This window comes from Arachis hypogaea, chromosome 2, assembly GCF_003086295.3.
Source record: "Arachis hypogaea cultivar Tifrunner chromosome 2, arahy.Tifrunner.gnm2.J5K5, whole genome shotgun sequence".
NCBI classification, from domain to species: Eukaryota; Viridiplantae; Streptophyta; class Magnoliopsida; order Fabales; family Fabaceae; genus Arachis; species Arachis hypogaea.
This window is the reverse complement of record NC_092037.1, coordinates 71949334-71961392: the sequence shown is the minus strand read 5'-3', so window position 1 is coordinate 71961392 and position 12059 is coordinate 71949334. Positions and strand designations below refer to the sequence as shown.

Sequence of the window (12059 nt, the reverse complement as noted above, 5' to 3'; positions counted from 1 at the left end):
GGCCAGGGGTGTTGGAGCTTGGTTTCTTGTGGCCAGGACTTTAAGGTCCTTTTTCAGTGACAACTTTGACTTTTTCGGCGCATCCTTTCCGATGATGATGTTCATGACTATGGTGGGATCGAACTCGGGATTTTTCTGTGGTGTTTTTGGTAATGTCCTTGGGTTATGGCCTTCGTGGTCTGGTGATCTTTTCCTTTCCGTTCTTCTCAGTTCCCGGATGATCTTGGCAAACTCAGGGAGCTTGCCATCTCAGATAGCTTGTTCGAGGGTGTCCGTCAGATCGAAGCAGTCTTGGATTTTATGGCCATATCCTAGGTGATAGTCCCAATACAGGCTTTTGTGGCTGCTTGTTCGTTCTTTGAGTTATCGTGATTTTAGGAGGATGCCTCGTTCTGCTATTTGGTGGTAGATTTCTGTGATGGGAGTGATGAGTGGTTTTTTGACGGTTTAGAATTTCACAAATGAAATCTCGTTGTAAAGTATAGTCTCTAAACCAACAATCCCTTCATACAAAAATTTTGTTTGTCACAAGTATAAACCCCTAAAATCTATAAACCGAAGTATTTAAACCTCGGGTCGTCTCTCAAAGGACTTGCAGGGTGGTGTTCTTGTTATTGGTTATGAACTTGTTTATCTTGGGGTTTTAGATAAGAAACATGAATAGTAAAGTAATGAAATTTTATTAACAAAATGGTCTTGGCAAGGTTTGGTTGTCAAGGGTCTTTAATGAGATCACATGTGGACTGCGACGCGTGCGTGCACAGTACGCGTGCGCATCCTTGGCCGATTCCGCAATGTGCGCGCGAGCGCCTTGTGCGCATGCGTGTGCTTGGTCGAATTCTGTTCTTTGGCTTTTTATGCTTCTCTCCATTTGTATGCTTCCTTCCTTGCTCCTTTGATCCATGCCTAGCCTATTTCAATCCTGGAATTACTAGCAAACACATCAAGGCATCTTATGAAATTAAGTAGGAATTAGAATTCATCAAAATAAGGCTTAAAAAGCATGTTTTTACATTCAAGCACAAATACGGGAGAGATAACAAAACCATGCTAATTCATTGGTTAAATGTGAGAGAATGTTATCAAAATACTCTAAATTCAACACAAGATAAACCCTAAAAACGGGGTTTATCAACCTCCCCACACTTAAACCTTAGCATGTCCTCATGCTAAAATAAGAAGGAACTAAGGGGTATGACATTTATTAAATGCAACTAAGCTACATGAACCTATCTAAATGCAACTACCTAAAGTGAATGCAAATGCTTGGTCACATAATTCAACTTCCAAGAGAACATGTATAAGCATGAGAGCTAGAGCAATAGGGACCAAGTCCAAACCACAATTGTATTGAATTATCAAAAGAAATTCAAGCTTGCAAGAATATAGATAATATAGGTGAACACATGTAATTGAACTTTTGAACCCTCACCGGATGTGTATCCGCTCTATTCACTCAAGTGTTTAAGGGTTAATTCACTCAATTCTCTTCTAGTCATGTTTTTCCAAGATTTGTTCCTCTTCTAACAATCAACAACCATTCAATGCATGCATACAAATATCATGAGGTCTTTTCATTGGTTGTAATGGGGCTAGGGTCAAGGTAGGATCATATATGGATAAGTGGACTAGCATTTGGATCTTTGATGAGCTTAAACTTTCCCACCTAACCTATATAATGACCTATATAATTGAGTTCTAACCTAACTACGCTTCTTTCACTTTTCCACATACTCATGCGTTTGCTTCTCATTTCACAACACTTATGCATTGATCCTTTATTGAGCTTCACTTTGGGGTATTTTGACCCCTTTTATTATTTTTCTTCTCTTTCCCTTTTCTATATTTTGCTTTTCTTTTCCTTTCCAAACAATGAGGATTTTCTTTTTCTTTTGTTTTTTCCCTCATTTTTTTTCTATATACAAGAATCTCAATGCATAAGGTTTTACAATTGATCAATACATGAATATGTACTTAATTCCCAATATTTTCAATGATAATACAAAACTACCCTTTTATTCACCCAATGTCCCAAGGTTCCCACACTTGAATGATACTCACACACACTAGCCTAAGCCAATCAAGGATCCAAATAAGGACTTTTCTTGTTCTCTGCTTTAAGGCTTGTAATGTGCTAAATTAAGAACAAGTGGGTTAAGCGTAGGCTCAAAATTGGCTAACAATGGGAGATAAAAGGTAAGGCTATTTGGGTAAGTGAGTTAAATGAAATGATGGCCTCAATCATATAAATGCATGAATATAAGGAGTAATTGGACATATAGATTTGGGCAAATCAAAGATCACAATCATAAGAAAGAAAATAATTACACACAAGAAGGAAAATAAATGGTTATAAAATGTAACCACATCAATAGGCTCAAAAACTCACAAGCTTGTGTTCTTAGCTCAATACATGCTTCACAAAGTATAAAATTCAGGCAAGTTCCACAAAATATTTTTTTTTTCTTCAATCAATTGGGTTGGTGTCCTATGATTAGGTTCCTTGGAAAATCTCAATATTTGACTAAGCATTGTTGTGATTGAGAAGAAATTCCTAGTTTACCCTTTTCTTCATCAATTTAAAACCAATTTCTTATGCAAAACGGGTGACTAAGTTTTATCAATTCAACATGGTTCCTAATCACAACCATAAGCTAAAAAGAAAGATATGCAAAAGTATATAAAGAAAAATCCAACTAAAAGTATGAAATCTAGCATCCAAAACATCTAAAATCCAAAATACGCAGTAAGAGTATCCCAAAATAAACCAAAATGACAAGTATATACAAAAGTGCGCAAAATAGGATAACTAGATAGCATAACTAGGAAATAGCTAAAATGTTCACCGGTCCTCTAATGGTGCCACCGGCAACCTCCCCACACTTAGGATCAAGCATCGTCCTCGATGTTATTCCTGAGGCTCAGGGATAGGTGCACTGGTAGACTCTGGCTGTGGTACCGGCCGAGGTTGAGTCTCCTGAGTCTGAGGTGGTACCTCCACGTGAACTGGCTCCTCCTCATGAGTACTCTCATCATGTAAATCGGGCTGCTCCTCCTCATGGGTCTTCTCATCGGAACCGAAAGACTCTGGTAGATGGGGTAGCTCAAGGCCCTGGGCCACAAACAGCTGGTCAAGCCGGTCCAGACGACGCATGATCTGGCGCTTGCTGCACTCCATGTAGCGGAAGAGACGCTGAACTAGTAAGTAAGTCGGCTGAGGTGCGGCCAGTGGTGGCATAGGAAGTGCTGCGGTTGAGGTAGATGCTGCTGCAGGGGCTGATGATGAAGAGGGTCCAGCTCCCTCAACTGCTGCCCTAGCCCGAGATCGGCGTCGGGAGGCAGGCTTCTCGTGCACCCAGGATCCCTATGGAATGGTAACTGGCTCCTTCTGAGGGAGCGGTGGAGGTGGCGATACATCATCCTGGTGCCACGGAACTCCGGCTCTTTGAATCATCTGAGTGACCATAACTGGGAAAGGAAAGATGCCTCGGATATGGGCTCTCCACATAAATCACTTGATCAGCTGAGGGTAATAAACTTCTTTTCCCTCCATCACACAGCTGATCAAGATCAACATAGAAACCGGGATCTCTGTGAAGTGGGTAGTAGGCATGACGTAGTGAGCAAAAATTTGCTGCCAAGTCTTGGCCTCTCGGCTCATATAATTGAAGAGCATCCCCTTGGGTGCCTTGTTCTCGGCATCCATCACCCAGGGGGCTTCCGGAGTAGCAACCACAGCTCTCAATGCGTCAAAATGGAAGGTCATACAATGAAGGTCTATCTCAGCCTGTAGGAAGGCATCAGTGTCACTGGTCTTAGGTCGGCAGGTAAGGGCATCCTCAATGGCTTGTTCTGAAATAGGTACTTCAATCCCTCTAACAAGTACCGAGTCAAGAGTGTGGTGGAAGAAATTGTAGTAAAATTCCTGCACCCAAGAGTGGTTCACCCGGCTCAACTCTCTATCCACAAAAGCCAAACCCATCCGGTCAATGCGTTGGTGGATGATGTCAGTCAAATCTGATGGGATAACTAGCTTCTTCTCAGTATTCAGATTCTTTGAATTGTAGGATGGGAATCTGAGTTCACAGTAGAGATTGGGAAATTTGACCTCATCTTGAGCTGGCAACATCTGGTTTGCTTTCTCTATTTCATTTAGAGGGTTTTGAGCATAGGCTAGAAGAGATGCAAAAGTAGGGTCTGGTGTTCTCTTTCTCTTTTTGGAAGATGCTACTTTTCTTTTCCCTTTGTCTGACATCCTAAAAAAAAATTGATAGCAATTAAGCATGTAACACATAGCAAATAATAGGTATATTCGCGATGGTAACGGGGGCAGAAAGCTAGCTGAGTGTGAGAGCAAGTAAGAGGGAGTGAGAGATGATGGGAGATGGGTATAGCTGAGTGGTGGTTGGGCTGCGGCGGCAGCAGTGGCGATGGGTGAGAGTGACAGAGTGAGGGGGTGAGAGAGACAGAGCGGGTGAGGGAATGAGAGGGAGAGAGAGAGAGTGGGTAGGGGTGAGGGTGATGGTGAGGTTACCGGCGACTGGTTGTCGCTGGCGGTGGTGATGGTGGAAGGGGGTTGAGGAGACGGCGAGAGGAAGAAGAAGGAGGGGGGAAGAAGGGTGGAGGGTGGGGTGCGCGACTGCGCAGTGTTCCTCGCGTCCTTAGGGTTATCATATTTTTATATCGACGCGGGTGCGCACGGTGCGCGTCTGCGTGAATTGATGGATTTGGGAACCGACGCGTGCGTGCCTTGAGCGTTTATGCGTGAACGGTGAAAATTGGTAGGGACACGTGTGCGTATGGTGGGTGCACGCGTGCAAGGAGTTGGGCTAGAGGCATGGTGCTGGCCCAGCGCTCGCCCAACTCTCTGGACGAATGTATGGGATGGTTGCATCAGCTAGGTGACGCGTACGCGGCAGGCGTGCGTCCGCGTGCATTGACAGTTTATCTTAATGGCGCGCAAGCGTGATATGTGCGCTCGCATGATTCCCCCTTTTTGCGTATAAACGCATACGCGGAAAGTGCACATCCGCCTGAGATGAGTTGGGCTAAGAGCTCAATGCTCGCATGAGAGAGGCCCAACTATCTGGAAAGAGTGTGATGGTGCATCTGCTCATGGACGCGTGCGCGCGTGTTTTCCCCTTTCTTTTTTTTTAATTGCCCTCTAAGTAGAAAAATATGCCCAGGTGCTCCCTATAATGCTCACAACTCTTTATTCATCCAACTATCATACAATTCACAAAAAATGCTATTTGATTTTATTCATCTACTACTAAACACAACATACATGTGACTATGCTAACAATCAATTTATGCAAACAAATCTATATGAAATGTACCTACAATGGCAACTCAAATCACTTATTAGACAAAATTAAAAGAGAGTGGAAAGAGTTTACCATGGTGGGGTGTCTCCCACCTAGCACTTTTAGTTTAAGTCCTTAAGTTGGACATTTTGAGGAGCTCATTGTCATGGTGGCTTATGTTTGTACTCATCCTTGAATCTCCAAGGATCTTTGCTTCTTGAATGGTTGACAGAAATTGCAACCATCTTCACCAATCTAGGGTAGAGTTCTACCCGAGATATGAGTTCCCATAGTTGGTCTTCACATAGCGAACCGGGATCCCATATCTTATCTTCACACCCATCCGTGAGTTGGGTTTCATGATTTCTCCGTACGGGTGGTTGGCATAAGTGTGGTTGACACGTAGAATTCTCTTTAGTCCACCAATGTTTCCTTCTAGGCCTATACAAAGTGAATCTTGTCCCATCATAATCCCTACACCTTAAAGCTTTGACCTTGGTGAGCTTTACACCAAATTTCCAACCACTACACAACTCGTTCTTACTTTTAATTTCACAAAGAGCTCTAAGTTGTCCATCTGTTTCAATCAAACCATCTTCAAGTGAGAAAATAAAGCTTAGAGATAAGGATTTTACCCACTCGAATATTGTGTTGGATTGTGACTTGGAAAGGGAGACTTCCCCACACTTAGACAATGCAAGGTCTACATCCTTGTGCTCTTCTTTGTGTAATTCCACCTCTTGACAATTTTTTTCAATTTCAACCTTTTCCTTTTTATCACTTGGCTTGGTGTTGACTTCAAGGACCTCGATTTCTCGCCCAATGGGAGGTGATTCAATTTTGGATAGAAATTCATTGATGAGTAAATCCATCTCTTGATCAACCCCTTCATATTCTTCAATTTCAATATACACTGTGCCAACGTTCTCTCCTTGGTGGATCTCCTTCAGTTTATTCTCTTCTTCATTGTTTACCAAGGGTATGGGTGGTTGTGCACACTCTTCTAGTATTCCAATTTCATGCCTAATGGAGGGGTATTGAATTGTAGCTAGAAATTCCTCCATGATTGAATCTATCTCATGAGTAGCCTCCTCATATTCTTCAATTTTGAGATGCTCTGGAGGTTGTTGGAATTTACATCCCTCCACATCTCTTAGATCTTGAACCATTTTCTTCTTTGTTTCAATAACCATGGGTCTCTCCAATTGTTCTATTACTACTACCGATTCCTTTTTCACCGTATTCTCTGATATCTTCTCCATACTTTGCTCTTCCTTAGGCTTTTCACATGTGGCTACAGGGAGAACTTGAGTACTCAAACATTGGTGGGCTAAAGCGTGCACCACCTTGGTCAAATTGGTCACAAAATCAAATGTGTCCCGCTTCATGGCTTCTTGTCCTTGAAGTAACAAAGTGAGAGGATCGTCTATTGGGGCTTGGGGTGAATAGGAAGGTTCATTATTTTGGAGAAAGGATTCATGGTAGGAAGGTGGTTCTTCTTGGTAAAATTGTGGAGAAGGTGTGTATTGAGGTGGTTCTTGGTAGTAATCTTGATAGGGTTGTGGTGGTTCTAAAGGTTCTTACTCATGATGATCACGAGGGTATTGGATCATAGGAAGGTGCTTGGTGTGGAAGGGCTTGTGAGTATGGTTGAGGTTCATGTTGAGGATAGGAGTCATAGGCATATGGTGGTGGTGATTGATTGTCATGAAAAGATTCACCATAGCCATTGAATTGACATGTATTAGGGTGGGAATTATACCTATAAGTATCCGGAGGTTGTTGCCAATAGGAGTGATCAGTTCCTTGAGCCTCCTCCCATCTTGGAGTGTTCCATCATTGGTACATGTTACCATTAAAGTCCACATTTCCTACAACACAATTAGAACCAAACTCATAGCCAAAGTGAGAATTCATTATGGAAAAAAATAAAAATAGAACTAACTAAAACTAGAAAACAAGCAAAAGACAAGCCTATTCATACTATTCACATATATATAATAACCAATAACATAACACCATTGCAAATCCCCGGCAACGGCGCCATTTTGATGAGTGGTTTTTTGACGGTTTAGAATTTCACAAATGAAATCTCGTTGTAAAGTATAGTCTCTAAACCAACAATAATCCCTTCATACAAAAATTTTGTTTGTCACAAGTATAAACCCCTAAAATCTATAAACCGAAGTATTTAAACCTCGGGTCGTCTCTCAAAGGACTTGCAGGGTAGTGTTCTTGTTATTGGTTATGAACTTGTTTATCTTGGGGTTTTAGATGAGAAACATGAATAGTAAAGTAATGAAATTTTATTAACAAAATGGTCTTGGCAAGGTTTGGTTGTCAAGGGTCTTCATCATTATCACTAGCCACAAGTATGGTAGTTGCAAGGATTAATCCCACTTAGTCATCCTTAAGTCAATTAACAAAGGAAAGTCAAGTGAGTTATATCAATCCTAGTCCATAAATCCTAACTTTTCACTAATTGGATTAATGACGGCTAGAGTCAATGGCTATCAACTATCAATTAATTGGACACTAGTAATTCAAGAAATCCTAAGTTACCTTCTCAAGCCAAGAACATAAAATTCTATTCTAACATTCTTCCAAGCATTTAATCAAACACTTGGAAGGTACAAAAGAAAAGTATAGCAAATCACAACAAGAATGAATTCTAACAACAATTGAATGCAAAGAATTAACAACAACAATCAAGGAAATCACAATTATCATGAATTACCTCAATATTGCATTATTGAAAGAAAATAAAGGAACAACAATCTATCCAAAACAAAATAAGGAATTACAATTATTAAAGCACATAACTAGAAAGAGAAAGAGGAGGAGAGTAAGAATTGGTAAAGGAGAAGTGAATTAAAGCATGAATTAAACCTAGATCTAGGAGGAGAGATTAACCTAAACCTAATCCTAAGAAAACTAACTCTAAACAAAAACTAACTCCTAGTGAATCAATCTATGCCTTCCCCTTTCATCCTTGGTCCTTTTAATCCTTTCTACCAGAATTCTGGCGCCAAAATGGGTCCAGAAACTCTCCAAAATCGCCAGGCACGTGTTGCTTTAATGAGATCACGTATGGACTGCGACGCGTGCGCGCATGGTACGCGTGCGCGTCCTCGGCCGATTCCGCAATGTGCGCGCGAGCGCCTTGTGCGCGTGCGCGTGCTTGGTCGAATTCTTTTCTTTGGCTTTTTATGCTTCTCTCCATTTGTATGCTTCCTTCCTTGCTCCTTTGATCCATGCCTAGCCTATTTCAATCCTGGAATTACTAGCAAACACATCAAGGCATCTTATGGAATTAAGGAGGAATTAGAATTCATCAAAATAAGTCTTAAAAAGCATGTTTTTACATTCAAGCACAAATACGGAAGAGATAACAAAACCATGCTAATTCATTGGTTAAATGTGAGAGAATGTTATCAAAATACTCTAAATTCAACACAAGATAAACCCTAAAAACGGGGTTTATCAGGGAGCGGGCAAGGGGTGTAGCTTGAAAAATTTCCCACCCTGCTTGGTTGGTTGGTGTTTGCTGGTTTGGAGTGTTCTTTCTGGGTTTCTTTTGGCGGCGAGTTATTGCGAGGTGCCGTGTTGCCATGCTGTCATTTGTTACGGCCACGACTTGGCTCACCTTCACTGTTTATGTATTCCCTTGCGATGCTTTGAATTTCGTGCATAGTCCAAACCGTCTTGGTAGTGAGGTATTTTCGGATGTCTTCGTTTAAGAGGCTATTGGTCAAGCAGAGACTGACGACCGAGTCTGTGAGCTTGTCGATCGTGAGGCACTCATCGTTGAACATATCGAGATACTTCATTGTAGATTCGTCTTGTCCCTGGGTGATTCCGAATAAGCTGATGGGGTGCTTGGCTTTGGTGATTCCGGTGGTGAATTGAGTCATAAACTTTCTGGAGATATCGTGAAAACTGGCTATGAAGCCGTTCGGGAGGGCGTTGAACCACATGATTGTGGGGTCGGCTAAGGTTACTGGGAAGGCCCTGCATTGGACCGCATCGGCAGCTCCTTCCAGGTTCATCCTGGCCTCGAAGGCCGTTAGGTGTTCCTGAGGATCTTTGGTCCTATCGTATTTCATGTCCGTTCGCTTTTTGAGCCTTTTGGAAGCTTGACTCTTAAAATTATTTTGGTGAATGGGGTGGCTCCCATTATCACATGTTCGCTTCTTGCTCGCTTGGCTTTCTGGTGGTGCCGTCGGTCGTCTTCTTCACATCAACGTTTCGGGTCCCAGGAAATGCTGTGCTTGTGCCTCTTGCTGTGTTGCCGTTCAAGAGACCTGTTGTTCCTGGTTTCGTGATGAGATCGGGTTCTGGAAGTCGTGTGACTTCCATATTCCGTGTTATACCGTTCCTTGGTCGTAACCCGACCCTCGAGGTCTTGCACCCGGAGGCACAATTCTTGAATTATTTGGACTGCCTTTTCTCCCTGGTCGTCGGGGGCCCGGTTTTCAAGGAGCGGACGGTTGTCTTCTTTTGGTTGTTGCTGGGGCGGGGTTGGTTGGCGATGTACAATGCTCGTTATCTTCCCATGGGTGGGAGGGGTGGTCTCCTGGTATTCGGGGGTTGGGTTTCGTGTGTACGAGTTGTGGTGGTGGCTTGGGGATTGCTCCTCGAGGTTATCCGTCATGCCGCCACGATATTGCAGTTCCCTACAAACGGCGCCAATGTACAAGATGTCTCTGGTACGGGTTGTGAGATGGATCGGGGACTTGCGAGTCGGGGTGGTCACCGGATTATCGAACTGGAGCAATGAGGGATGGTACCTGCAAAGACACTCCAACGCTCAAGTCAGAATGGATCTGAGAGGTATAAAGTTTGTGGAATGAATAACGTACCTGAGGGAGCTTCTGACTCCCCTTTATATAGCTAGTGGAAGTTATCTCACCTTATCTTATTTAGCTAATATAAGGGAGGTATTTAAATTTGAGTATTGATTAGAAGATGTGGAAGCCGATTTAGACCTTCTAGAGAAAGGGGATGGGGCCAATGCCAGATATTCGGGTTGGAGGTGGTTCTGGTGTGGGACCCAAGGGTCGGGTCTGTAACAAAATATTAAATTAAATTTATAAAACTTAAAATAAAATAAATAATTCTAAAAACATATTTAGCTTAATGCAAAAAATTTGAATTATTTTAGTATGAATGATTGGATTATTTTTTAACATAATAATTATTTACTTTGATTACTAAATAATAATAATACAAAGTTCTCTTTTGGTAAGAAAGCCCAATGACCTACATCATAAATATTATTTTTTGGTAGGCAAATTTACTTTTAACATTACATTAAACACACCCTCACTCAACCAAATGATTAACACTTCTAATAATTATTTCATATACCACATGTAAAGATGCTATTGGCCAGTCAAATTATAGTTATACTTAGCCACCAATACCTATACTTCCAGAAAACTCACCATATTATTATTGTAGCTGGGGCGTGTGATTATGGTGAATTGGCACTGTCGTTAAGAGCTGGAAACCTTGCAGCTGTTGTTCCTTCTATATTCAAAGATGGTGCTGGCTGTGGTGAGTGCTTTCAGATTATATGCAAGGACCCAAAATTGTGCACAAAATCAGAAATCAGAGTGCTTCTAACTGATCTTAACAAAGATAACAAAACTAATATTAACACTCCCTCTCTCGTCCCTCCTATCACACTTGAGCTGGCCGTTCCTCTCAACACCGGCGAGCTCAATCCCACCCTTTCGTTCAGCCGCCCGAATTGCTCCTGACGCTGTCACCGGTTGGAGCTTCGAAGCTCAGTCGGTCCCTCACTTAGCTAACGTCTCAAACTCTCAGCAGTGGAAGCACAGTCGTCGGGCTCGCCTCCTGCCTCCGTCACGTAGTTCTGTTCCTCCGTCGCAAGCTCTGCTCCTGCCTCCGTCGCCAGTTCTGTTCATGCCTCCGTCGCCAGCTCTGTTCTTTTAGGTATTTTAGCATGAAACCTTTTAATTGAAAAGTCCCTGAACCTAGTGCAATTAAGCTTAATTGTGATGGTAGTGTAAAAGTGTCGATTGAAAATGCTGGTTTGGGTGGTGTTAGCGCAATAATTCTGGTAACTAGGTGATGGAAGGGGCAGGCCGAATTAATGGTGCCAATGTCATCAAAGCAGAACTTTGAAACATATGGAGAGGTTTACATCATGCTGTTAAATCTAGAGTCAAGCTCGTGGTATGTGAGTCTGACTGTCCCAAAGCGTATGACCTGTTGTCTAGGTAGAGATTACCTGATAGGCATCATGAAATAGAAATTGTTAAAAGAATCTTTCACTTGAAGATGAGAGCAGATTGAAAAGTGAGGTTGAACTCATATCAAGATATTCTAATAAAGTTTCACTAATTCACTAAAAGAGAAGTTTGTGATGTCCATGACGAAGTGGTTTGGCTACAACCTCCAATTGCATTACTTCTTCTATAAATGTGGGACCATAAATAGTTTTTTCTTCATTATTGTCTCATTCTTTCTCTTTTTTTTTTTAATTGCTGTTCACCAAAAAATAAAGAGTATTTTGAAATTTATTATATTATTGGTGGTGGGATCTATTAAGTCTTAACATAAAAAAGAGAGCCAAAACCTAAACACGGAGAACCAAAGTAAAGATCATCTCTTGCACCAACAAACCGTAATTCAATTGACATATATCCTTCCCCTCTGGTTAAAGATATTGATCTTGAGTCTCAATTGACGTAACTTGAAAAAAAAAATCTCCCGCTAGATTGG

General features: G+C 41.9%; 1 protein-coding gene across 1 annotated transcript; it reads right to left on the bottom strand.

Annotated features, from left to right (window-relative positions):
* Positions 1–8923: 8923 nt before the first annotated feature.
* On the bottom strand, positions 8924–9412 carry LOC112726834 (uncharacterized). Its single transcript, XM_025776369.1, has one exon. The coding sequence runs from the start codon at positions 9410–9412 to the stop codon at positions 8924–8926; it is 489 nt and encodes a 162-aa protein (XP_025632154.1).
* Between the last annotated feature and the right edge of the window lie 2647 nt (positions 9413–12059).